This window comes from Lonchura striata, chromosome 1A (genome assembly GCF_050655825.1).
Source record: "Lonchura striata isolate lonStrDom1 chromosome 1A, ASM5065582v1, whole genome shotgun sequence".
Lineage (NCBI taxonomy): Eukaryota > Metazoa > Chordata > Aves > Passeriformes > Estrildidae > Lonchura > Lonchura striata.
The window spans coordinates 18,893,905-18,921,457 of NC_140741.1; the positions used below are offsets into that span (position 1 = coordinate 18,893,905).

General features: G+C 40.2%; 1 protein-coding gene across 3 annotated transcripts in view; it reads right to left on the reverse strand.

The window, feature by feature from the left end:
- Positions 1–26,450, reverse strand: part of BRAF (B-Raf proto-oncogene, serine/threonine kinase) — an 83,828-nt gene extending 57,378 nt beyond the window's left edge. The window contains exons 1-2 of one of the 3 annotated variants that reach the window (XM_031507954.3): positions 26,241–26,450; positions 10,522–10,623 (exon numbers count right to left, since the gene is read on the reverse strand). In XM_031507954.3, the coding sequence (XP_031363814.1) occupies positions 10,522–10,623; positions 26,241–26,372 (234 nt within the window). In that variant the 5' untranslated portion in view covers positions 26,373–26,450. The remainder of the gene's footprint in view (positions 1–10,521; positions 10,624–26,240) is intronic. The other 2 variants (XM_085568200.1, XM_021551949.4) reach the window with 2 other exon arrangements.
- Positions 26,451–27,553: the final 1,103 nt, after the last annotated feature.

The window sequence follows — 27,553 nt, forward strand, 5'->3', positions numbered from 1 at the left end:
TCCATAACCATGCAAGAGTGATCCTTTGAAAGTTTTTTTAACATATTTTCAGCATGTTAATGCAAAACCCAATTACACAAATCAGTTTCTTAAACAAACAAAACCATCAATATTAAATTTCCCATTTAGTCTTTATTAAATGTAGTCAAGTTAAACATTATTGCCAAGATCTAGAAAACAAATACATAATCAATATATATTTTTCTTTAAAGTTTGTTATGCACAACTTTGTAACAAGAAAATTTTGATCGATATCAAGTATTAGAACCATTTCTTCAGTATATAAATTAGCAGAATATTTTTAAAAACCTGAATCAGTTAAGCAATATGTGTTTCACATTACATAATCATGTCAGTGTTAACTGATGTGTTTAGACCTTTACAGAAAAGAAGAAAAAAACATGTAAGCAGTTTCCAAACCCAACATGTAAGCAGTAGGGAATGGAATTTTCTGTTTTTCTTTATTCAAGAGCAAGATCCATACCAATATGCATATAGTTTTCAGTGATATTCAAGTATATTTATATTATTTTCAAGTATATTTATACAAAAGAAAAATACTTTCTGGTTCTGTTTTTTTAAAAAAATACTTATTTTACTTGCTTTCCTACTTTTCTGTCCATAACTATTGCTAATTAAAGTTACAGGAGAACTGAACTGACCAAATAGACTGCAGGAAAAAGATAAATAAAGAGGAAAAACAACCAACTTTTAGCAGTGCAGCCACAAGTACTACATTTTATTCGGAATTTATTTCTCCAGGTTAAATGTGCAGATTCATCTAATCCAAACTGCTCTTGCTGTGTAAACAGTGGTTCATCCCTCCCTTTTTAAGAAAGCTTAGCATCCTCCCAGGATGGACCTATGTTCAACATATGTCATGATCCCCACACTATTAACAAAGAAAATGATAATTTGACAGTGAGGACTAAGAAAGAAAAAGCATTTTAAAGAATGGTGGTGAACATCACAGTTGCAAATTCTAAATTTTATGGGTTCCACTTCTGATAAATATACATTAGCTGCAAGAAACTGAGAATTATTTAATATTTCTTTTAAAAACTGAAGATATCTAGCATTTCAGAAATAGACCCCAAACTCTGAGATTTAAAACAAACATTTTCACTCTAACCCAACTGTTTTGTCAAAAGGAAATTGAAAGATTACCCAACTATAAATAATGGCATATTTTGGCTGTACAGTAACCATGTGTCTCTCCTACTTCCAGGATCAACTTTGCATGGAAACTTGAGTAAAAGCTCCATGTGTCAAGAATTATTTTCAGTAAACAAAAATTAGGAAATATAAACTGTTACCATTTCACCAATACTGTTCTAAATACTTACTTCCCTTTCTCATGAACATTGCAAAATATTATTCAAACACATGCAACATTACATTGCTTCCGGACACTTGTGGGTTTAGTTCCTTCACAAAATTACACACAACTTTCAAAATACTCAATCCTACAATGTTTACATTGGCAGCTCAATCTGTCACTAATGCAAACACAAAGTCAAATGATTTCTCTCAAGAGAATAAACAATGAGTATGGAAAGCTGGGAGCTGCAGCTGGCTTTGGGTTCTATACCACTGATTTCTGCAAAAGCTCTGTATTTTTTCTGAGAACAAAACCTCTCAAGTACCATACAGTTATTCGGTGTTCTAGCAGAAGTTCGCACAGAAAAACATAAAGGAACTAGAAATGCATTACTAGACTTTAAATATATTTTTCTCTTTTAAAAAAAGAAATTCTTCTTATACAAAAGGAGCTACAGTACATGCAGCAGAAACAGCCTATCTCAAATAAAATTTCATTTTATGAAGGTTAAGTACTTTGGAGAAACAGTTTAATCTGATGATTAGCACCAACAGACCTTACAAAGACAACAGCACCAAGTCAAGACAGACTAATTCTATAGAGCTAAATTCAAAGACAGTTACATCAGCAAAGCTGACCTATGGCAAGTATTTCTAGCTAAAAGGAAGATCATGTTGCAGATTCAGCCTGTCTACTAAACTGACCTGCAGTAACACAGCCACCTTAGCAGACAAGCATCAAGAGCTACACAAACCTTCAAATCCATCAAGGGTCATTGGGTCAACTATGAGGTTCATTCCTGACCATGTTTTTCAAAAACAAACTAACAAGATTAAAATTAAGTCTGTACAGAATCAATCGCATGAAAAATATTAATATGAATATTCAAACAAATCATTAAATCAAGAATTCTAAAGGCATTTCAGATGGAAGAGTTTAGGAAATCTAGATGCAATCCAATCAGTTTACATTTCGCCATTAAGAAGTGAGTAATGTTCTGCATAAAACTTAAATCTTCCTTGATACAGAATGAAAAGAGAGAAAAAAAGGTTTGGAAGATATCTGCAGAAGACATCTAGTCCTAACACACATTTAGCACAGAAATAATTTTTAAGTTTAATGAGGTTGCTCAGGGCCTTATCAAAGCAAGCTTTCCAATCTTGAAAGAAGAGCCCACTTCAGGGCAGCCAGTTGCAGAGCTCAAACCCCACACTCACGATGAAGAATGGTCTCTTATGAAATCAACTGGATGATCACTATGTGCGACATTACCCCTTCCCTGTTTGCTGTGCAGCTCTGGGAAGAGTGACTCTGACTCTCTCTTTAGGTTGAAAGAGCCTGCAGATTCCTTTTGAAGCTTCTCTTCCCCTTGCTGAACACCACCTCAAAGCAGTCACACAAGTAATGAGTGGATGGGTGCCTCTTCATTTGCTGCTGCAGCCCCATGTGCAGTTTGCTGCTGGTATTGTGAGAGTGCGTCACTGACAGCTCAGATTGCTCCCAGCTTGGTGTGAATTTACCAAGTCTCATTTCACAAAGTATATATTTGAAAAGTTGAGCATTAGATTAAAATTGGCACAACTTGTCTATCTACACATAATCCTATGGCTATCAAAAATAGAACAAAAAGTGAATTTTAATTATATTGCGTATCATATAATAGTCCCATACATATGAGAACACCCCTGAGACTTAAGCTAAGTAAAATGCATCAAGGCCTGATAAGCTGCAATGTCCAACTAAAGCATTACAAGATGGCATGTTTATATTTAATGTGCACATATGCCAAAATACCACTGCTCTCTTATTCTGCTGTATATATTCTGTAGTTTTAACGGTTGTATATACTCCGGAGCAGCAGTCTTAAAATTACTTCTTAAATGTTGCAATCTGACAAAATAAAAACTGACCTCAGAAGTCAACAGAATTTGAGATGTTATGCAGATATGCCAGAAGAGTTCAGTTGATGAGGACAAAGAATTTTCTCAAAAATATGCATTTCTTTTCTTACATATAATTTATATTATATTTGAAAATTGTTTTCTTGGGCCATGACTAGGCTATACATTCTAGTAAAATCATCTAAGGAAATAAAAAGAAACAAGTTGTTGTTTTTTTTTTTTTAAATTAATCTGTGAGAAACGCAAGTAGCAAAATATGATTTCTCCTCTCTCTGCCCTCTACTACATCTGGTTGGAACACCAGTCCAAACTGAAGCAGATAACTGCTTTTGCCATGCTCTCTGCTCTCTCTCTTTGTCAATCAGCTTTAGGTAATATCCACATATTGCAATACTCAAAAGCCTAGACTACAGGTTTCTGGTGTTTGAAACTGAGATTGTGTTTCTATTTAAAAGATGTCTGACCTTTTAGGCTGTTGATCAAACGCAAATCCCACTAAGTTAAATGGGAGCTGAAGATAGACAGTAACATACGTCACGATTTCTTCATTTAGTATGACTCCTAAATCTGTACTTAGTCTAACTTTAGACACTCCAGATTTGGTCCAACATATTTGAACAGCATCTGTTAGGAGGCTGGTAAAAACCAATCTGAAATTCTCAGAGGGCCATCAGGTTTCCCAGTGTCTATATGCAGTGTTAGCATTTTCCTGGAATCCCACAGTCTGGAACAAGCGGAGATTCATCACCAAGATCTATTTTAGACTGTATCTGCATGCTCTTGCAATAAGCATACTTCAGATTAGCAAAGAAGTAATCTTTTTTAATTAACTAATTTGAACTCCTGCATGGGTTCTTCAGATATACAGGAATAAGAAATTAGATACTCTCCTGATGTTAAATAGCCAAATTCTCAAAACTGAGAACAGCAATGCCTCTGAATAAAACACATTCTGGCAAAGAGAAAGCTAAGAAAAAATAAAAATCACAGTAGCTAGGGGCAAACATACCTCTACCCCCACAATTCTCATTTTAAATTGCTCCCAAGAGTAGGAGTAAGAAAGAGAATGATTCCTTCAAGACAGTATTAGAAATCTGACCAAGTTCTAAAACTTATTTTGATACCACTGTAATTCTATACATTTGCATACTGTTTCATTTTGTGTGGAGTCCAAATTCAAGAAACCAAACCAAACAAACCCCAAAAGACCTGGCAGCTTAGTCTTGGACTGTTAACTGAAGTAACCAACAGGTCCAGAATGCAACCCCATCCCAGACAACAATTTACACACAAATGGGCCAATACTGTTTCAGTTCTTACAGGTAAGTGCTGGTAGGTAATACTGTACACATGACTATGGAGCAAAAAGGACACATAAGAGTAGGGAAGTTTAAATAGGTAAGGCCTCCCTGAGCAGTCATTAAGAGTCTATAAAGCCTAACAAATCTGATTAAGTAATTTAAACATGATCCCCCCTTCTAAGTTTTAGCTGAGTGCTTTTGGCCAGCCCGGGTCTGTGCAACCCATTCAGTTTTGTACACAGCATTTGTTACCAATATACAGACCTTTACTCTCCTTTCCCTAACTCAGCTTATCCTTTTCAGCAGTATTTTGCTGGTAGAGATAAAAGAAATAAAAATTTTGATGCATGCCCTAAAGAATACACAACTGCATATTTTAACCATTTTTGCTAAGTAAATCCCAGGTTTTCCTAGTATCATAATAGCAGCCTTCTTTGCAGTAAATATTTCCAATATTTACAATGCTTAGACAAACCCTTAGGAAAAGGGTTTTTCCATGGTGAGTCACAAACTATGTATTTTGGGAAACAGCACTTCACGGACTGATATAACGCAGTAAGAAATTATGTGGGAAGACAAAAATCATTGATGTTTTCAGCTACTGAGATACAGAGTGCTTCCAAAAAGTGTGGTAAAACCTACTGAGAAGCTCCTGCAGCCTCTTTTCCAGGAGAAAATAAAAATAAAATTAGTATATCTACTGAGTCAAGCAGTTATTTCAAATATTGGGAGTACCTCTCCTATGAAGACAGGGTGAAAGAGTTGGGGTTCTTAAACTTGGAAGAGAGTCTAGGGAGACCTTACAGCACCTAAAGGAGCTCTACAGGAAAACTGGAGGGGGGCTTTTTACATGGACAATGTAGTAACAGAACAAGGGGGAATGGCTTTATAATGAAAGAGGGCATGTTTAGATCAGATATTAGGAAGAAATTGTGAGGAATTGTTCCATTGGATGGAACAGGTTGCCCAGAGAAACTGAGGACACCCCATCCCTGCTCTAGGTCAGGCTGGATGGGGCTTTGAGCAGGTTGGTCTATAGAAAGGGTCCCAGCCCATGGCAGGGAGGGTTGGGACGTGATGATCTTTAGGGTCACTTCCAACCCAAACCATTCTGTGGTCTGACAGTGATTTTCAGGGGTCTTTTTGAGCTGAGGTCACAAACAGCAAATGGGAAAAGTTAAATGCCAAGATTATAGAAGAAGGAAATTTGGCTACAAGCCATTTTTGGATTTTAATACAGTCATTGCTTACTAGGTTTATTCTTTCTTCCAGACAGAACAAACAGAAAAGCTTTTCTTACCATCACATTAGAGAACATTGACAAGATTCCCAAAGCTATTATTAATTATAATGATTAGAAGAAAATTGTGTGGTTAATGACAAATGTTCTTTTCTTTCTTCTGTACATTTTGTTTCCTCCCCCTGTACCTTAGACACATACAAGTCTCTCTGCAGCTCTGGTCTCCCTCCTGAGCCCTAATTTTCCTGCCCAGGGAGGACCAGGGGAAGCAACTTGCTGCCCTCCCACTTTAAACTATATTTTCCACCCAGGCTTGCACTCTGCGCTCTTCTCCTCCTGCTGCACACTCACCTTCAAGAGACCATCACTGAGGAGTGATGGATCAAGGCAGGGAGACACCCCTAAATCCAAGTATCCCCTCTTGCAGGCATAATTAAATATATGCTGAATTCAACACAGCACAAGTTAACCACTTTCAATATTTCAAGAAAAGCATTCCTCTTTCGTAGTCAGTTGATGAAACCTGAAATGATGGCTGCAACAATTGTCAGTTTTCAAGTTCTTTTGATGCAAAATGCATTGACACCCTCTCCTGAAATTGGGAAAAAATTAAATCTGAGGGCAGTGAAAATTTTGTCTTCACTTTCAGATGAACACAGAAACAAAAGCTTGTATTTCTTGAGCAATGATAATTTCCTTTTTATTTTTAAATGAGATGTATGTTTTATATTCCTTTGAATGCTCAATTTTCAGAATTATTTTCTTGTTGAATTCTGCACTTTTCTCATGAGCTTCTGCTCCCTCCAATCCTTCCTTTCACTTTTAACTGAAAGGCAATGGTGTCACCAGGTTCAACCACAACTTCACTTGACAGGTCTTCAGAAGCAGCTGCAACACAGGCCAGGAGCCAGTGTACAGGGTGCTGCAAGTTCTGTGAACACGAGCAGACAGTGAGAAGTGTAGTAAATTAAAAATGTAAAGCCAGGCAGGAGTACAAAAGAACCAAATAATCTGTGATACTGAAAATCTACACACTGGAAGATGGATGGATAGCTGTCAGACTTGTCAAAAGAATAAAAATAGCCATGGTTTTGCAGGAAGCATTACAATAAAACTAGATGTTTACATCTAGTGAAAAGCAATATGGGTGTAAACAAAGGTGTTCATTTGCAGATGCATAGCTAGAATTTAGCTTTGGCTAATTTAGACTTTTGCTAAAATAAGCTAACATGCTTGTTGATAGCAACTTCGAGAGATAATCAAGAGACACAATCCACTCTCTGAAGGAGTCCTTAAGAGTCATTCACATTTTATGGAAAATGCCAAGAGGTCAGAGCAGAAGAAGGATTTTAATCAATAGAGGCTGAGGGATGAAGGGATTGAGAGCAACCCTGCTGAACAGGTACTAGTGAATGGAAAGTTGGACATGAGCTGGCACTCACAGTCCAGAAAGCCAAGTACGTCTTGGGCTGCATCAAAAGCAGCATGGCCTGCAGGTCAAGGGAGGTGATTCTGCCCCTCTTGTGACACCCCACTGGAGAGCTGCATCCAGCTCTGGGCTCCCAATGTAAGAGGACATTGGCCTGTTGGAAGGGGTACAAAGGAAGGTGACAAGATGAGAGGGCTGGAGCACCTCTTCTATGAAGACAGGCTGGGAGAGCTGGAGTTGGTCCAGCCTGTAATAGTTAAAGGGCCTTTTGATATTTGAAGTGATCTGTCAGAAAGATGGGGACAGACTTTTTAGTAGAGCCTGCTGTTACAGGAATGGGGCTGATGGTTTTAAACTAAAAGAGGGTAGATCCAGACTAGACACAAGAAAGAAAACTTGTATGATGAGGGTGGTAAAACACTGGGACAGGTTGCCCAGAGAGGTGGTGGGTGCCCCATCCCTGGAAACATTCAAGGCCAGGTTGGAGGGGGTGTTAAATTGGATTACCCCTGATTGTAGAGGGGGTTAAACTGGATGACCTTTAAAGATACTTTCCAATCCAACCCATTCTATGAATCTAAGGCAACAAAGGGAAGGGTGATGCAGTTCAAGTAACACACTAGCAAAATCATTCATACAGATTCTGGGTAAAACCAGGACTGAATTACAGCCAGAAATTAGTCTTTGGCAAAGCAATAAAAAGAGAAAGATCAAAAGATGATGGATGGAATCTAAGTTCCATTACTTCCCACCTGAGAGTTTTGGTGAGACTACACAGACCACATCAAGACCTAGACATAGACTACAGGTAAAAGCTTAAGGGGAAAGAGGAGCCCTCCACAGAAGTCAGTGATGACACCCAGGTACAGGACTTGAGCCCCAGACCCAATATCACACAATAACTCTGTACGTGGCAAGTTTGCTCTAACATGTCAGACAGACATTTTTTTTTTATTTGTATCAAAACTATTGTGTTTTCTTAGTAGTTTTTCCTAGAGGCAAACATGTTTTTTCACACTTTATCACACTACATTCAAAACTTTTTACATATAGCTTTTTTCTTCTGTACTGCAACCAGAGTTTTTCTGGTCCTTTTTCTGACAAATGATGGAATACAGAAAGTCAAAACATAAGCTCTAGCAGTGACAGGTTAGATTCAGATAAATTGCTGCCAAGCAAATGCTGAGAACAGAAAGCAAGCCCTGTCTTGACCAAGCCAAAAGGTGGGAAAGGCACAGAAAGGACACACTAGACAACTGCTGCAAGACTGAAATTAACAGTCAAAGGTAGAGAGTAATCTTGCTTCTAACTGTATCTGGCATTCAGCAAAATATTTCTTTTTTTTTTTTTCTTTCCTTTCACACTTTAGTTCTACCACAGGAAGTCTACACACTAAACAAATTACAGGTCTGTAGCATTTAATCCTGTTCACCTTGATAAATGCAACTGAGGATGATCTAATCTATGCTAGTGACCATCCAAATAAAAAGTTCTTTCCCCTCTCACCCCATCTTCCAGTTCTTGGCTCACAGCTGCAAACTCTTCCCCTTCCCTAATTTTAACCACAGCTTTACAGCTCACCAACTTCATCATGATCAGGCTTAAACTACTACCTGGATAGTAAAGTAATCCAACAAAACCAGGGTATTTTCCTTACAGGTTAGTGACTGGTCGTGGCTTAGTCACTGCCAGTACTGCAAGTACTTGAGCAAAGGAAGCAGAGGAACTGCATAGCAATGAGCTGGGAAGATCAAGTTTTTAATTTCAACCATGGTAAGCTCTTTCCACAGGACTGTCTTATGAGATAACAACTGCAAAAGCACAACGTCAGCCCCTTTCACCTTCCACCCAATGGCTTGTGGCTCCCTAGCCAGGACCAGCACTACTTGTCCCAAGATGTGCTCAAGATCCTGTGGAACTCACTGCCGCAGAGGAACACCCTGCTCTGCCTCATGGGGCTGCCCTGCCCCACTGATGAGCCAGAACTGGAGCTTCATCTCAGAGGCACATGGATCCACTGATCTGGCAAATCTGCTTTCAGATTGATGGTTTGTGGTCACCAACTATTTCACACTTACTCTTCAGGCTGTCATAATAATTTCCCAGTACCTATTTATAACTGTAAATGCTCTTTTCCCTATCAATGACCTACAGAACAAACACAGAGCTTCCAGTAATGTATCTTGGTTTTGGTTTCAATAAAAGCAAGTGAGAAACAGCTGAACTAACAGCTTTCCTACCTTCAATCCAGACTTACAGATTTATATGTATAGCCTAAGTTCATTTTTATTGCAGTTTGATACACAATCTAACAAAACCCACTTGCGTCTAGCAATAATAAATCCACATGGAATGAACCAATCCTTGTGAAAACAGGTGTGCTTAAATGTAGCAGAGTGGATAAAACAGTGATAGTAGTGATTCGATACTCCCATTTCACATTAGCAATAAGTAAAGCAACTACCAAGGGCCTCATTTGACCTTAACTGTTCAGGACGTAATGTCAACATTTGTATAATCAACCTAGTGCCCTGCTCTGACATATTAAGATAAAAGCTAGAAGTACCTCAAATAATGAGATCTTTATTTTTAATTATCCAGTACCTTTAGGCAGCAATTGCAAATAAAAGGACTAGAAAAGAAATCTGGTTGACCTCCAGTTATTTAAATACTTGAGGAAAGCACAAAAAGGGCAGGTTTGAAGCACATGATGACCCTTCAATTCCTAATAGAGGTAACTTCTGCATTCAGCTCTTTAAGCTCTTAATGGTCCTATGTCAACGCAACTCTGTGAATCTGGAGTGATGAAAAATAAAGACTATGAATTTGTATTTAGTTTACAAATTCAAAATAGCTTAAAAATTCTACTCCACCCCACAATTTTATTTATTTCTGTAAGAAGTCACCTTCTACTAATGCAATTTTTTGGATTATACATGACCAGTTTTCAAAGACAAAGAAAGGGAAGTCATCTGCTTTAAAGGCAAAGTTAGTCTTACAAAATGTTTTCGTGTGTATATATTGGCTTTTAACACAGCATGATTTTCTCCATTATAAACACAATCTTCTCTCCCCTGGCCCCTACAAAGAGGCTTGACATTTCTATTGCACCAACATTATTATTACCCCATGCCACTGATCTTCCTCTACTGAATCCCAGGAATCCCATACAGTTCCTTTCTAGCTCTTAGAAGAGAGCTCAGTTTGTAATGCACAAGGAGAATATACGCTTTTAATACAGGTATTCTCAGTTTTAACCTCAGATACTTTACATAATATTAAGATAACACAACATTAATCCAACCACATTTGTTTGAATGTAAACTTACCTCTAAATATATTGAAGGTGGGTTATGCTCTCCTCCAAATTTGTCTAGCAGTGCTTCTATATGTTCTTGTGTCAATTTAATCATCTGTTTGATGTTCCACACCTAGAACAGAAAATTAAAATTTTTAATCATCAAAGGAAGCCTACAGAATCTGTCCTAGAACAAGAGTCTCTCAAAATTAAGAGAAGTCCATAATAAAAATTGTAATTATCAATAAACGAGTGCAGAAGGCTATCTTGTTCATCCAGTGTCAGTAATAGTTTGCTTGTGAAATAGACAGAACTTACATTTGGTCCTAAAATTCAGGACCTACTAAATAAACAACTTCTAGGAATGATTTGTTTTTCTTGTTAATCAATCATATTAAGTATTTTCCTTGCAAGACTTTGCAAACCAATTTCTAGAGCATTACAAAACTTAGTTAAAGAGTTTTTCTATTAAACCTCAGCAATGTGTGTTAACAATACTCACAAACCCATACCTAGAGTTCCATTTACATGGCAATAGGATCTCTTGATTTTAGCATCTTCTATGTCTCAACTTCCATATTCAGTCTACCCTGCAAGCTACAGACCTTGGACATGACCTGAAAAAGACATTTACCTCCTGTGCACAGAGATGACCTACAGCATTGTACTCTGAAACCACTCATGTTGCTACTTATTTTTCACAACTGGAAAGAGTTCACTTTAGGACTTGGACACTAATGTAGGTTAACAGTACCATGAATCTCAATTTATACCTAAAAAAGGCAGCAAAGCACAAAAACAAACCTTTAAGGCAATAATGCTACACTGATGTAAGAAGCAAATAGAAGCAAAATCAGAAATTCAGAGGAGAGGATGGGTGAGAAAGAGGGGAATTGCTCCTTCATACATACTGTTATTCTAACTACTTATCAGAAAAAATTATTCAATCAAGTTTTTAGAGCCAGGATGCTCTAAAAAGCATCCCCAGGGTGTTTCTTCCAAAGACAATTCAAAGATTCCTGTTACCTTTCCCAGTCTCTTTTCTACTTCATGGATTATAATATATAATAGATAGTCTCAAGATCAGGTCTCAATATACAAATTGTGACAACCTACCTCTGCAAAAAAAACCATGCAAATAATTTCATATTTTAAAGTAGGCACCAATAATAGGATGCAATCCAAGAGGGATCAAAACAAGTTTTAATACGTAAATTGAGAAGCTCACAAACTCTAAAATACTGAATGTGCACTTTCACATCACCTTATTTACCATTCTATTTCTATATAACAGTTATCTTCCAGCAGTTTCCTGAAGTAAACTAATGACTGATTCCCTTCTAGCCCAATTTTTTTAACAGATACCAGAACAAAGACTTCATCAAGAAGCTGCAGTTGAGCAAAAATAGTTTCCTCAGGAACAAGCAAACCAAACTTCAAAGAGTGAGAGTGGGGGGATACCAAAGAATGTGCTACTGAAGTATTCTATATGTAAATTCCCTTGAGGCAATGGTGGGAGTCAACTTGCTTCTCAACTTGCAATCATTTATCAGTGAACCTAGGACTGCCAACCATAAGCAAAGAGAAGGGTTTCTGTATTTGGTTAGCTTTTCCCAAGATGGCAAGTACTAGTTGTATGCTTGGTGAAAGAGCAAGCATGAATCAACACTGTGTCAATTAACCTGTTCAATATAAGGCTTAGGATGTTTGCTTACCATGTAATTGGTAACATGCTGTTAACCTGGGCTGCACGTACTTAGAATTCCTGGCAATCTTAGGAATTATCTCAGGATCACCTCCAGAAATAGGTTTATAGTACTTAAGGAAATGGCTATTAATTGGTTATTCTGGCAATCTTACCCAGCAAAGGTTTTCCTCATCAAAATGAACAATTTACTATACTTAATTGCCTGGCAATGAGGAAGGTGAAGAGGGAAGATTCTTCACTGACAAAGCAAGACAGAATTGCAGGAGGATTTGAGGTTGGAAGGGAACTCTTTAGGTCATCTGCTCCAAGTTCCTCCTCAAACAGGATGCCCAGGACCATGTCCAGATGCTTTTTGAGTATCTCCAAGGATGTAGAGTCCAAAGCCTCCCTAAGGCTGTGCCATCACTCAGCCACCCTCACAGTAAAAATGTTTCCTGATGTTCAGAAGAAACCTCCTGTGTTTCATTTAGTGTCCACTGCCTCTGGTCCTGTCACTAGGCACTGCTGAAGATAGCCTGGCTCCATTTTCCACTTGCCCATCATCTTTGTGTCCCTTCATTGGAGTCTAGCCAGCACAGCCACGTTTATCTTGTACTGGGGAGCCCTGAACTGGACACAGCACTTCAGGTGAGGCCTCACCAGCGCCAAGAAGGAGCCCCGGCCACATGTGTTTCCAAATACTTTTTTTCAATATCAATAACGAGTAACTTCCCTGCTCATATTATTTTCTATTTTGTGTCCATAACCAGAACCTTGCTTCCTCTTCTCTTACAGTAAAGATACCAAATAACAAATGTAACACCACCAGCAAAATGCACAATAGAAGCATGTTATTTTGGAAATGTTGGCAAGAGAATCAAATAGCCTCCAAAACGGGCAGAGTTAAAGAGCAGACATCTTCCTCCAAAGTTAGTATCACGACAAGTGGAATTTGACTAATAATTTAGGCTGCCTAGCAAAATTGTGGGTGTCTCATACCTGACATTCTTCAGGGCCAGGTTGGACACAGCTTTGAGCAACTTGGTCTAGTGGAAGGTTCCCTGTCCATTACAGGGCAGTTGAAGCAAGATCATACTTAAGGTCCCTTCCAACCCAAACCATTCTGTGATTCTAAGATTAATGAAAAAAAAATAAATTTGCTGCCAGCCTATAAGAAAATATCTTCACCTGAAAACATTGCCCTGAATTACATAGTATATATCTGTGCAAGAGAGCCTTTCCACAAGTGAACCCTACAGGCAAACTTCATATGGATTCTATAATCTTAGAAAGGCTCCTCATACAGTTGAAAGAACACTGAAGGAGAGAAGAACACTGAAGGCAGAAGGAAATTTATCAAAGTCAGCCATAGCAACAAATAATCACTTGTTTCTCATAGAAAAGGAAAAGCTATTTTGTGTGCCATATTCATCAAGTCTTCTGACAAGATGAGAACTTTCACAAATCTAGTATTGACTAGCATATTCTAGCCCAAGAACACATATGCCATAACAAATTTCCAAGCTTCACAATTTCCTTTTAAGTGGCAATTTGTACTGCTATTTACTTAGAGCAAATTTACCTTCTGGCTTCCTGCATTTGTGAATATACTAAGACACAGTTTTTTTGTGGTCCAGAGCAATCCTTAAGTATCTGGCTTGAGAATGAACCCTTCTGCAGGTATCCTTCATCCTATGCAGGATTGCTGCTTCAATTCAATCGAAGGAACAAGAACAAGTGACCTCACATGACTCAGAAAAGCCTGCTGCTGCCCAGCACAGCACCCACAGCTTTTGCCTCACAAAAACTCTACCATCCCTGTTGTATTTTCACAGCCAGCAGAGCCAGCAACTTCAGCCCATCTTTTCTCCTTGCAGACTTGCTCATTCAGACAACTCAGCTTAGTTTGTGCCATGAGCACAGCCCAACCTTGAAGATCTTGAGCCAAGATAGAGCCCCATCTTTGCTGTGCAAAACACCCTGGAACACAAAGTTCTTAAGAGCTCCATCACTGGAGTGCAGCAGCACTCACAGATATACAGTTTTCTTTAAACTGTCCAAATAAAACCCCAATGTGCAAGTATGGCCTAGCAAGGGTCTCACTGCCCATAAGCACATACATTCCAGGACAACAGCAAAGAACTGCCTCACAACAAAGGCACCAAAAACATGACATTTTATCAATCAGTTCTGGGCCAAAGAGCTTGTTACTACACCACAAAATAAACCCAAGTTTTTAAAGATTACAGTAAACCCTTTATCCACTCTTTATTCACGCTTTTTTAGAAGTAAAAGAAAACTGCCTCAAAGTTATTAAGAAAGAACAGACATATTTTTTTCTTATTCTTATGTGCACTCCACTATATTTATGAAACCTACACCTGTAAGAAAACATCAAACCACAACTGTCAAGTATCTTACAGAAATACAAAAACTATTCCAGTCTCAGAGACAGTTGCTGGAAATCTAAATGCATTTTGAAGTAAACCTGCAGTGCATCCAGTACTGACCACATGTAAGTCTGGTCCCTTTCCATAGGAAACAGAATGGGGATTTGAGACACTGTTTAAGCTGTAGTTGCATGAAAAAGTAATGAATCCTTTACAGCTTGGATAACCATATCATTTTTCCAAAAAAAAGCATCAAATAAATGTTTCTGGCCTATCTTGTAGCATTAGGTTAAGGTTATTCTCTATCACAAGAGATTAGATTTGATTCTCCTTTTAGTGCTGCTGACACAAGGAAGCTGACGCAGGCTAACATAGACACAGGCAGCCAGACAACTGGAAATATTCCAGATATACTGGAATATATCAACTTAAATCTGCCTATTGTGGATAATTGTACATTAATTTTGCAAACAAGCACTCCCTTACAATGCAATAAAGACAATGACCTATTTCAAGCCAGAGGCAAGTCAGATACAGTAGAAGCCTAAATCCATTCTATTCAGAGAAGATTATGGCTGCACAGACCACAGAATTTGTTGAGTTGGAAGGTACCCACAAGGATCATCAAGTCCAACTCCCAGCCCTGCATAGGACCATCCCAAGGAGTCACACCAGGAGCCTGATCCAGTAGCCCCCAGAGAAGTAATTACAGCACCAAGCCTGAGAGAGCCCAAGAAGCCTTTGGACAATAATTTCAGGTACACACAAGGTTAAGCCATAAAGTTATTTTCCCATCCTTTGCTGCTTGTCAAAATGTGCGGTGCCTGAGACATCACAAAACAAACTTATCTCGTACTTTCTGCACCTGGCATCACTACTCAAATCTTGCAGAGCATCCCAACTCTAAGCAGTATGATTCATGCTTGGTAGAAGACACTGAAAGCTCAAATCTATTCTCTAAGAAAAAAACTGCATTATTTGTCCAGGAATAGTATATCCTGCACTTGGATTATCACACATGGTGATGACAGAAAACATTCTGATAGTACTAACAATGTAATTAAAGAATAAACCAATTAAAAATTTAAGCATTTCATTTGGAAACTGCTTTATAAAGAGGACAAAAATCATCAATACCTATCCAGTGCTATTCCAATCAGTCCTTCCAGGCTTCTTTCTTACACCACAAATTCAATTGTTTGGTCCCCTGAGCAAGGGTCCACTTTGTCAGAAAACACTATAGAAAGCTGTCATGTATGAGATTGTCTTTAGCTGGATAACATACCCAAGTGAGATGCTTGGGTAAAAGACAGGCAAGAGGACATAGGAATGGGGTTAATACCAAGGCAGCCCACCAAACTGTTTGCATGGCAAGATGCAGAATATGTGGATTTGGGTTTCTGTGCTGACAATCACTGTTGCCTCTTTCTTGCACTTTGGTACCTCCTTCAGATACTTTCCCCCCTCAGTCATCTCAGTCCCAGTCCTCTTCTTAACTCTTACTAAGCTTGCTTCTCATTTCCTGCAGGCCAATTCTGCAGAACAAACAGACAGTGGGGCGTACAGTCCTTGCCTTCTTCCAATACTCCAGGATATAGCTTCTCTCCATTTCTCTGTGGAAGCTTCTCACAAGTTGTGCATTAACTGTGTTAATTTTTCCACTTTTCCTATTCTCCTGGCTCTTCATGCATACCACATTTTCAACAGTGCAGTTAAAGTTTTTACTGAGCAAGTGTGACAACAGCGGAAAAACTTCACTGACTTGAAAACCAGCCTGCAATGGCTTTCACATAAGAGTCAACATCAAGGTCAACATCAAGCTTGCCTTTCCTAGTTAATATTTCCCAGCTTTTTTTAATCTCTGTGAATCATCTTTATAATTTTTATTTATAGGTCCTTTAAAATGTCTGGGGTAGCCAACAATGGAACACTGTCAAAGTCTGAATGTCGGCAGTTCAAAATAAGTCAGTAAAATTTACAACCACAGACTAGCAAGTAAGTTACAAGAAAACAATATCTAGAGAAGTACCTGTAGCCAAGAGAAAAAGGACCCATTATCTCTTTTCCCACAAAAGCCTATGAATGTATCTTTCTAGATTCATGACAAATGGCCTTAGGGAAGATGTACAAGACTACATCTAGGAAGGAAAATCCTCTGAAGAGGTACATTTTCAGTACCACCCTGTCTGACAGCTAGGGTCATAACTAGGTCAATTAATACAGTAATGTGATCAGTGAGCATCTGCTGTAAGCACAGTAGTTAATTAAATATTAAAAAGGCTTCAAGATGAAAAGTTATTTTCCATTTAACAGGTAGAAATTTTTATGAAGGAAAGACTAACTTGTAGCTAGGAGTGGAGGTTTCAGCTGCATCTGACACTGCTCCTGTTGAACAAAACCATTTCACCAAGAACCAACACCCAACAACTTCCACTGTTCTCCAAAAACCTAGGCAACATCTGACTAAGTTAACATTCAAGTAGCAAAGTACCATCATCCTTGGAGAGTTCACATGAGAAACTATGTCTCTACATCTCTCATCTCTTTGCAAACCATCAGTTGCAACCGAGAGTAATCTGTATCTTTTGCTTTCATTAGTTCTAAACACAAACTCAACTGCTCATCATTCAGCTCTACTCTTAAAGCCAAATAAACAGCCTTTCAGTCTGACAGGCCTTTGCCTCTTAAGTTGCCTCCTCTTGAACAAAGAAATTCAGACTTCAAATGCTCATTACAAATGTTTAAAAATATTTTTGAAAATGAATTCAAAAATTGTAAAGGATAAAGCTCAGTGAAGTCTATCCTTGTAACATAACCAAGCATCTTCTCTCTAAGAATGAAGCAACCAAGAGCCTTAGGCACTGATTGCTTCGCAGCTCACACCAGCCAAGATGGTGGGTGCAATTATCACATTGTCCTTGGCTATTTACCCCTGCTCTCTTCCTTACTCTTTCTCCATAACGTAAACCTTTGGCTGGACCCTTTCCATACTCTAAACAAGTGAAAAATTGTTCTATTTGTCAAGGTTAGCTTTCTGCCAGTCTACTGCGCTTAAAACAGCTTGGCAAAGGACACAGTGATCATCTCAGCTGGTGAAAAAGTCACCTTTCCTCTCTATAGCTCACACTTAGATGGATTCAGGCTACCATGCAGCAGCAGCCTTTCTGTTTAAGTTTCAATTCTCTTTCATTCTCCCACTTTTTCCATCACCTGCCATCTTTACTGCTTGCTGCTAAGTAGAATTTGTCTCCAAGCACTATAAAAAGGAAAGTTAACAAATGTTCTCTACCACAGTAGAACAGCAGTGTGTGGAAAAATAAGAGCTGCCTGTATCCCTCATTTACATCATTAACCACCAGTTGCACAGCTAAATCTTTAATTCCATATTTTTCATGGCTTTTGTGTTGCAGTATTACTAGTCCCTCTTATTCACTTTGATACTAATTCAGTAGTCACGAGGATCACGCACAGACCGAGTTTGGGAACAATTCACTGTATTTACATTCATGAATTCAACAACTTCTCCCTAGACAGTAACAGCTTTAAAAAAAAATAAAAGAGGAAATAAACTATCTAGATTTTCTAACCCACCTAAGAGTGCAATTTTGATTTAGCCAGGTAACTACCACAGAATCTCAGTAACACTAAATCCATACATCAGTGACATTTAAGAAAGATTATTGTGAAGACACCAGACTATTTCTCTGCACACCTAAAGCTGAAAAGTCAAATTTGTGATGGAAAGCAAGCAGCCAGCTAGCTAATTACAATAATTGCCTATAAGAAGCAAATGCTTGTCCAGCAAAGCTCTTAGACAGCTTTGGTCACATTAATTAAAATGACAAAACAAATAAACTGAGTTTCAGCTGAACTACAGAACTTAATTCTTCTCTCTCCTTGCCAGAGTACACAATTAATTTCACTAGGCAGAAAAGATAATCAACACCTATTTAAAAGTTTGCATTATCAATCCATAGAATAATTTGTTAGAAACTTTGCAATATTCCACCAATAAACTGTTTCTACATAGTGACTACTGTGAATAGTTTCCTATTAGAAAATGTAAAAGACAGTTGAAATTGTTGGACGAGTCCAACTATACTCTGCTTGTTTAGAAATATTTGTGATCCAATAAAGAAGGTATCCTATTTTTATCATGAGCAGATCTCAAAAGCTAAACCAGAGCAAAGGTACTCATTCTTTCCTTTTTATTTTTAAAACACAAATAATGTGTTCCTAGTCAAAGGAAATAGTCAAATAGGAACTGCCACAGAAACCATGTTCTCCTAAACAGCATTCTATATTCTACTCAGCAGACCACCCTGCCTTAGCAACCCCTGTACCACCTTGCAAAATTAAATGATTTAAAAGGCAGAATTGGCTCCTTGCCACCCATTGTAGATGAAAAAAAATACACTAACTACTTAACCTAGTATCTGGAAAAAGTTACATCAATATGATTAACATAGGCTTAAAAATGTCACAAGAGACAGTACAAACTGTATTCGAGCTTAATTATAGAACACTTAAATACATATTTTCGCAAAGCTACCTCAGGTGATACTAAAGTCTCACATTTAAATCTACATTACTGAAACCTATTATAGAGAAAATTTGACCTATTAAGTTTAATGAATAAATTTTCAAAACCAGATCAAAGACTGAGGCACCAGTATACAACCATCCAGTTCCAAATATTGAGATACTACCAACTTCTTAGTCATAATGATGCATTTTATTTCAGGTTGATTTTATAGTGCTTTTCAAACATCATTAGTGAATAACTTGTACTAGAGAAAGAAAAACTAGACACACTAGTCTGACTTCAAAAATGTCTACCTTCAAAACAAACCCTTTAACTGAGATAAAGGGATGGAAAAAAATTAAGGTACCATGTCTGTGCTCCAAGTGTCAGAAAATGTTGCCTGAATACAATGTAACTGCATTTGGAGATTATTTATTACTAACCAGTGCATTTAACAGTAGCTTTATTAACAATTATACCGTTTAAGAGGCCTCACTATATAACAAAGCAAGACATTAGAGCTGGTATCCCCCTTTTTAGGGTAAAAAAAATATTCCTAGCCACTCAGTTATGTAACACATTTTTAAACTTAGTTCAATCTTCATTATCAGCTTTTTCTGTTTGTCTTCCAGAAGAAAGATTTTAAACAAAGTTGGTATGTTTCATGCAGAAATTGGATTGCCCCTTCATGCTAAGCTTTGTGCAGGTATACTGCGAGAACCCACAAAAATCACATTCACTCAATCACAACCTTAGAAAAACAAAAGTGCCCTTCAGTGCTCAAACATACTCATATGTGCTTCTGCATTTAATACCAATAGTGTGGAAAATTCATTTGATACTGAGCACTGTATCTGACGCTGCACAACAAGCTCCATTTTGAAAAGAAGTTCTGTTTTCTGATTTTAAATGCTCATGTTGGTTGGGGAGTGTCATAGTGGGATGGTAACTGGCAGCACTGCTCCCTCAAAACTCCTGCCTGAACTGGCAGCACCTTCAGTCAAAGAGAAAAGTTACAAATTAGATTTTTGCCTGTTTAACTCTTTTTTTGCTAGGGTCCACATTCCTAAAACGTAACCAGAAACAGAATAAAGACACTGTTGCTGCTCCTCCAAAACTCACAAATGCTAAAAAGGCGCAACAAACCAAAAAATTGCAGCAAGGGGCTTAAGCAGGAGAAAAAAAAGAAAAGGCATGTAATTCTGCATCAACCAGCCCTCTTTAGAACTGGCCACAGAAGGGAGAATCAGTTGAATGAATACATATTTCTTTTGGAAAGAAGCTATGCACAGGAGGGAGGATTGGGAGGAATCCATTGTACACCCCAAAAGCTCAAGAGCAACTGGAATAAAAAAGCTGAAGCAAGAGAACACATCTATTGCATGCTGACTTCTGTATCCTCCACTAGCTGTGAGAAAGTAGCTCTGTTCACACACAGATGTGTGAACGGCTGAAAATGATGAAAACCATCTCACACCTCACAAAACGAAATACTGTACCCAAAACGTGGTCAAGGCAGTTGGAAATCTACACTTGCTACACAAGAAGCTCACAGACACCTTCACATCCCTGGCACACTGGCAGAGCTATGGCATGCAATCCTACTTCTGTAAAAGGCATGCTCAGAAGGGCTCCACAGAGACCAAGCAAGATTGTTACAGCCTGGCAGGAGAAGCTCAAGACCACAAAGTCTGAGGTGTCAGGATCTAAACCTGACAAGTCCAGCTAAGGAAGTCTCATTGACCACAACTTCTCATTCAAATATTAAAAATTCAGGCTCCAATGGAGTTTTATGGGACAAAGATTATTTATAATACCTAAACAGAAAAGGGGACACACACACACCACCCCCCCATACTACCACTACTCCCCCTAACCACATTCCTTTAGTGTCTGACTTCACAGGCTTTTGGAACTCACTGGGTGCTCCTCATGTTGAGGAGATTCCATGGAGTAAGTTTGCAGGAAACTACTGCAGCAAAAGCAACGCTGATTTTCTTCAGTACCAGTGAGTGGAGTCAAATCAGGACAAGGACCTGCGTGGCACCAAGTGGGCACAAGGGAGTAGATCTGGCTGAGAGGTGTGACGTGGGCACAGCAAAGGGCAAAACCTGCAGCTCTGAGTGACAAAGCACCACTTGAATGACTTAGCTCAAACTGCAGAGACAGGGAGCAGTAGACACCACAGGGACTACAATTATGACAGGACATTTCTGATATATTGTACATCTCATCACCCTTCAGAAGCCAGTGGTTCAAACTGAAAATAAAACTTGCACTTGGGCCAAAACTGTATTTCAGAAAACCCCCTTCATTAAACTTGAAACACCCTCCTTGGAAGGCTGGACTGGAAGAGAATTAGTAATTCCATGATCCATCAAAACCTTCTTTTGTTTCTCTTGTAAGTACAAATAAAATTAGATTTGTTTCTAAATCAAATTCCCTCCAAGATATTTCATGCATTCAAAATTTTGGACAATAATTAATAACAATTAATTAAATTGAACTACAGATTTGTTACAAAGTGGATCACTGAAGCCTTAAGGAAACTTGGGGTTATCAGTTGATGTTAAAAGATAGCTGCAATCAAAAAATATCTGCACTAAAAAAAACCCCAACCAAACAAAAAACAGAGCCAAAACCCAAAATGCATTTGGTCTACAGTATTTTTAACTTGATGCAACAAAAGAGCTGCCATTCCTGGCTAAACAAGTGTCAAGAAGGGTATTATTAGAACAGCTTTAAAAATAAGAGGTCTTTGAGTTTAACAACTACAATAAAATATAAATGGGAATTAAGAAGCAAGACTGTAAGTCAGGACAAAAAAAAAAATCAGTACTAAACATTTTGTTCCCAACCAGTTTGTGGATATCCACAGAGATAAGAAACAAGCTTCCCAAGACATAACTTTCCAGAAGGAGCCACCACAGTATTAAGCAAGTTTTGTGTAATCAAACAAGCTACCACAGGAAAGAGCTGTTAATCATATTCCCTTTTGGGAAAAACACCTTAAGCAGAAATCTCTACTATCCCCACTAAACCTAAGTATTTCAAGGTTGTGTTCTAATGTTTGATCGACCTTGCCAGAAATAAATCATAAAAACTCTAATGAGAGGTTACCAAAGTAATTGTCTTTTTTTACATCTGAATCAGTTTTCCCCCATCACTCCTGACATATGTTTGCCTGTTGAGGTGACAGTCTATTAATGACCAGCTTATAAATAAGTTCAGAAAGTTTATTTTCATGCTTCACTATTCCTAGCCATAAAGAACAACTTCTCATAGTGACATGGAACCATCTTCTCTGCTACCACTTGAACTCAATACTTCTGGCAGTAATTACCACAAGCCTGGCAAACAAGTTATTTGCATTCTTCTTTGCATCAGATTTGACAATTTCCATTTCTTTTTTCAACAACTTCAGATTTCACTGAGTCTTTCTTCAAAGCTCTGACCTTCCAGACTTTATATCACTGCTAGTATTCTGCTGTAGACTCCCCTCAGCCAGACCATGCATTTCTCAAAGCTGTGACCCGAAGTCAGACAGTATTAACCATGGCCTTTTCCATGCTACGTAACAGAGACAACTATTTCACTTATCTTCTGAGATATACTACTGCAGAATATTAGCTACAAGATGCTTCACATCCAGCTCCACTTTAACTTGTCCTCACAATTAAACAGGATGTCATCCACAGACTGTGAAGTTACTTCAGTCACAGAATACTAATGCATGGAAACATAACTGAGATTGAACAAAAAATGCATTCCCAAAACTACAAAAACAATGAAGAAAAAAAACATTCATATGGTTTCAAGTTTCCAAATAATTAGCATGTTTATGGTAAACTCTTTAGAGAAACAGACACTCTAATACCCAGCACTATAGGTTCCCTAAGTGTTACTACAACAAAATCAAGTGCACTTTTACTTCATGCACCTACATTACATTAGCAGAATCCATTACTTATTTCATATTGTGATGTTAGAGGTGCCTTTTCATTCTATCTTCATTTTATATATCTTTTTATCCATTCTCCATTTTACTCTTAAGTCTGTTTCATACGATTAAGGTTTCTAAATTTATAACTAATATTCATGCAGGATAAACTCCAGCATTGCTGCCTAGAAGACAACCATACAGCAGCTCAGGCCCTCACTTCACAGCCTTCAAAGTAGTTTCTGTCTTACAAAGAGCAGTTAAGGGTACAAAGCTCCAAGTACAGAAAATCCCATTTGAATTATTTAATATTGCTGTAAATAATCTATAGCAACAAGAGCAGAACCATTCCTCTCAGCTGTCACACACTCCTTACTATATCAACAACCCTGTAATGCTCTGAAAACCTTCCATCCAAACAATCTCTTGTCCTGAGAATTCATGCTGGGGAAGAAGCCAACCTCTGTGCCTGTGGTCGCCAGCTCGCATCCGAAGCCTCCCAGCATCAGCAACCAAACAGGGAGTGCGAGAGGAACAAATTCCTTCTAAATGCACTTGCCCCTACTCTTCCCAAATCCTTCTGTCTCTGAGAAGTAGCCATTTCCTGTATATTTTCTATGACTGCATGGACAACTACCCTTACCAACTCTGAATTTCAATATAGGGGGAAAAGATTTAGCAATTATTATACTATTTATTAGAAGAGTTATAATACTCATTATTAGAAAATTTTTAGCAACAGCACTTAGGCTACAAAAGCAACTTTTAAAGGCATAAATTCACTATTTGATTAAGAAGTGGTCATGAGTTGAACAATATGGCTTAGATTTGTTTTTCAAAGCCCCAGCCCTTGGGAATTCATGAGAGAGAGTGATGTAGCTGTAACCAACACAGGGCACTCAACTACAATCTCAGAACAGAACATCTCATTTACCATAGCATTTTAACATACAAGTAAGGTGTGCAAGATGACTTCAACATCTGCCAGAAATTCTTGTCTGCTCCCGTTTCAAAAGCAGAAACTGAGAGCAGGACTGAAGGCCTGCCTTCTGAAAATCAGGATTGCATTTCCCTAAAGACTAAAGGAACTGAAACCTTTTCAGGTATTGCCTTAAATAAGTAAGGTCATGCTCCTTGAGAGGCTTCCACAGCAAGGTTACTTTAAAAGATTGGGTTTACCTTGTCTTGAAACAATGAAACAAAACACTAGAACATGTACTTATATAACAGCCGTGAGTCAGTTACCAGCACTTGAGTATTTCTCTGACTTCTGTCACTTTGAACTTGCATTACACTTTAGGTTGGCTTGTTCTAGTATTAAGGATAGTTTCCATTTTAACTGTATCAGCAACTTTTTGGGCTTGAACTTCATTAAGGTAGAGCTTTAGGTGAAGTAATAGGTGTACTTATACAGTAAACAAATCTAATTACCTACAACTTGAGGAAGAACTAGTTAAGTATGCAACAAAACCACATCAGAAAACAAAACCTCTACAACCAGCTCTGCCTTGAGACCCATGTGCTTCAGTATTTCCAATGGAGAAGAGGTTTGCTTTTAAATAATCCACGACTATCCCCCACACACTTCCTAAATACTTGCACCTGTACTGACAGCCCATCAACCCTGCTGCTCTTCAGGTGTTCCACATGCTGGACCACTTATCTCTGTCTCATCCAGGATGGAAGCAGGAGCAGCCACGCTATATAATTTAGCATTCGGAATCAAATGTCATGACTGACAGTCTCAAACATTTCTGAAGTTCAAGTGACTTAGAGCAGTTTCACAAACATCCCCTTCAGTATGAAAACTGTTTTTTTAAAAAAATTCTTGGCCCTGCCACTGCTTTTCCCTCTATTCTCTCCTATACTTCAGTTTAAGCAGTTCAGCTGTATTGATGTTATTGTTTCAAGAGTCACAATAAAAATCAGTTACTGGATTAATCCCATATATTTTTTTTTTTTTAATGACAGAAATAACTGGGAAATTCAGAAGCTTTTTAGCCTCACTTTGCTGCTAAAAGTGTATGTCCACTCTTCAGGTGTTTGGGTTCCTCAACCAGCTGAGAGTTTCTCCTTACTCAGGAAAGTTCAGACTGGACTGGCATTACTCAAGGTGTTTAATCACCGTGCTGGGTAGGTGTAAAATATATGTGTACTGCTGAATTTTGCCTACCTTCAGCAAGCAAGTCAGTCAGGAACTTCTTAGGATGAGGGAATCAACCTCACATCTTGCAGACATCCACAGGGACCGACTCTTTCCCTACTTCTCCTTTCTGGACATGTACCCAGCATGAGCTCTAGCACTTCCCAAACTTCTCAACCCACTAATTCCACTATAATCCAGTATGCTATTAATCAATAAAATGGATAAAAAAATCCTCCCCAGTCTTTGGGAATTTGGGAATCAAACTGGACCCCTCTGAGAGGAGCTGGTCCGAGCCAGCTCATTTTCCCTACTGGAGGCTGGAAAGGAGAGGTTCCCCGGTGGGCAGGGCTCCTTGAAGGGTCGCAAGGCTGCTCAGAGTCGAGAGGTTTCGTACCAACTGCACAGACACTCCAGGGAAAGCTGAGCTGAAACACTCTCCAGCCGGTAACGCTGAGAACAAAACAGCAGAGCTTCTGGCATCTGTATTTACCTCCAGAACAGACTCGAGGCATGGCATCTGGCAGGCTGGTCTGCCTTGGATGCCTACAGTGCTTGAATCTGCAAAGCACCTTGTGTTGTTACCGCACAGTTTATTCCCCCTTCCGAAAACATTGCAGAAGCGTCTGCAACTCACACTTCAGCCCCAGCAAAACAGGTAGTACCACTCGCTCCCCGTGGGATTGGGAAGTTAAGTAATAAGCCCCAAAAACACAGGAAGTATTTAAGAAAGACACCAACCAGAGGCCTGACATCCACGGTGCCCTGTCCGTTAACATTTCCTAAGACGCTTTGTGCAAAACACGTCCACAAAAGGCACGTCCGCAAAGCGAACCGAGCCCAACCTCAGGTTTAAAACGCATTTCGAATGTTTCAAAACCACCGGGGGCAGCCGACGGCAAAACCCCCGCATTATCGGGACGCGGCACCCGCGGCGGCTCCGAGCCGCGCTCCTCCGCAGCCCGGCCGGGACCCGCGCCCTCCCTCCGCGCCCGGCCCCGCTCCCTGCCCCCGCCGGCACGGCCGGGCCCGCGCCGGGGGCGGGCGGCCGCCGCGCGGCCTCACCTCCTCCGGGATGGCCGGGTCCCCGCTGCCGCCCCCCGCGTAGCCGGCGCCGAGCGCGGGCGGTTCAGGCTCCATGTCCCCGTTGAAGAGCGAGGCCCCCTCGGCGCTGCCGCCGCTGCTCAGCGCCGCCATCTTGGGCCGGAGCGCCGGGGCGAGGGCGGGGCCGGGGGCGGCCGCGTCCGCGCCGCCGGGGCGGCCCCAGCCGGGACCCGTAGTGCGAGGAGCGAGCGGCGAGCGCGCTCCCGGCCCGCTCCCAGCGCCGCCGCCGCGTCACGGCCGGCCTCGTGACGTCACGCCGAATCGCCGCAGCCACGGCGCATGGGCCCGCCGACGTCACCGGGAAGCACCGTGACGTCACGGCGCGACCGCCCCGTCGCCCTGGGAACTCGGACGTGGGCTCGGGCCCCGCCCCCTCCCCGCGGCCCCGCCCGCCGCCGCCGCAGCGCCCCCCGGCGGCGCGGGAGCGCAATGGCGGCGCCGCCCCCGCCGGGCCGGGCCCGGGAGCCGGGAGCGGGAATGGGAACCGGGAGCGGGAGCGCCGGGGCAGGAGGAGCCCCGCGCAGAGGGGAATACAGAGGCGGAATTCCCGGGAGGAGCGAACGGGGCGCCGGGCATCCCTCGGCCGGCGGCAGCGCCGCGGCTTTGCGGTGAATGCTCCGAGCGCGACCCGTGCAGCAGCGACAGGCAGGCTGCAGCGCTGCCCGGATCACCTGCTGGCCGTAACTGCGGTGATCACCGCTTTAAAGAATCCATCGCCGGCATCCGTACAACCTCCCTGCTTTTCCCACTGACAGACTTCAGGCCCTGGCTGCCCGAGCTGCTGCTGTGTTCACACAGGGTGCTCCAAGCTAGGGAAGGGTCGGGTCTGGCTGAGCAGACATCGGGATATCCCCCTAATCCTCGGGAAAACACTGCTGTCCCTCAAAGCTGCTCCCCACCTTCTGCCTAGTGCCATCTTTCCCCAAATTGGCCGTGTGTTCCCGTCTGAACTACAGCCATGACCCTTATGCCACACCCATTGAAATGCTGCTTACACGCATAAAACACCTGCTACATCAGGTAATTTAAGATGCTTTCTTGCTGAGAAGGCCTTTATTATAAATAAAAAAAAAAGGCAACGGTATTTGAGTGCATTGCAAAGAAAAGCTGCTGGATCAGAACAGCAGCAGGACTTCAGAGAAAGGCTGTTCTAACACAGCCTGATCTATTTAATGGTGGCCAGCTAAAATACACTAGGTTGAAACCTGCCAGTGCAAGATCCTTATCTGTGTTTCACTTCAGCTGTGAACATGGGACTGCACAACCTCTGAATG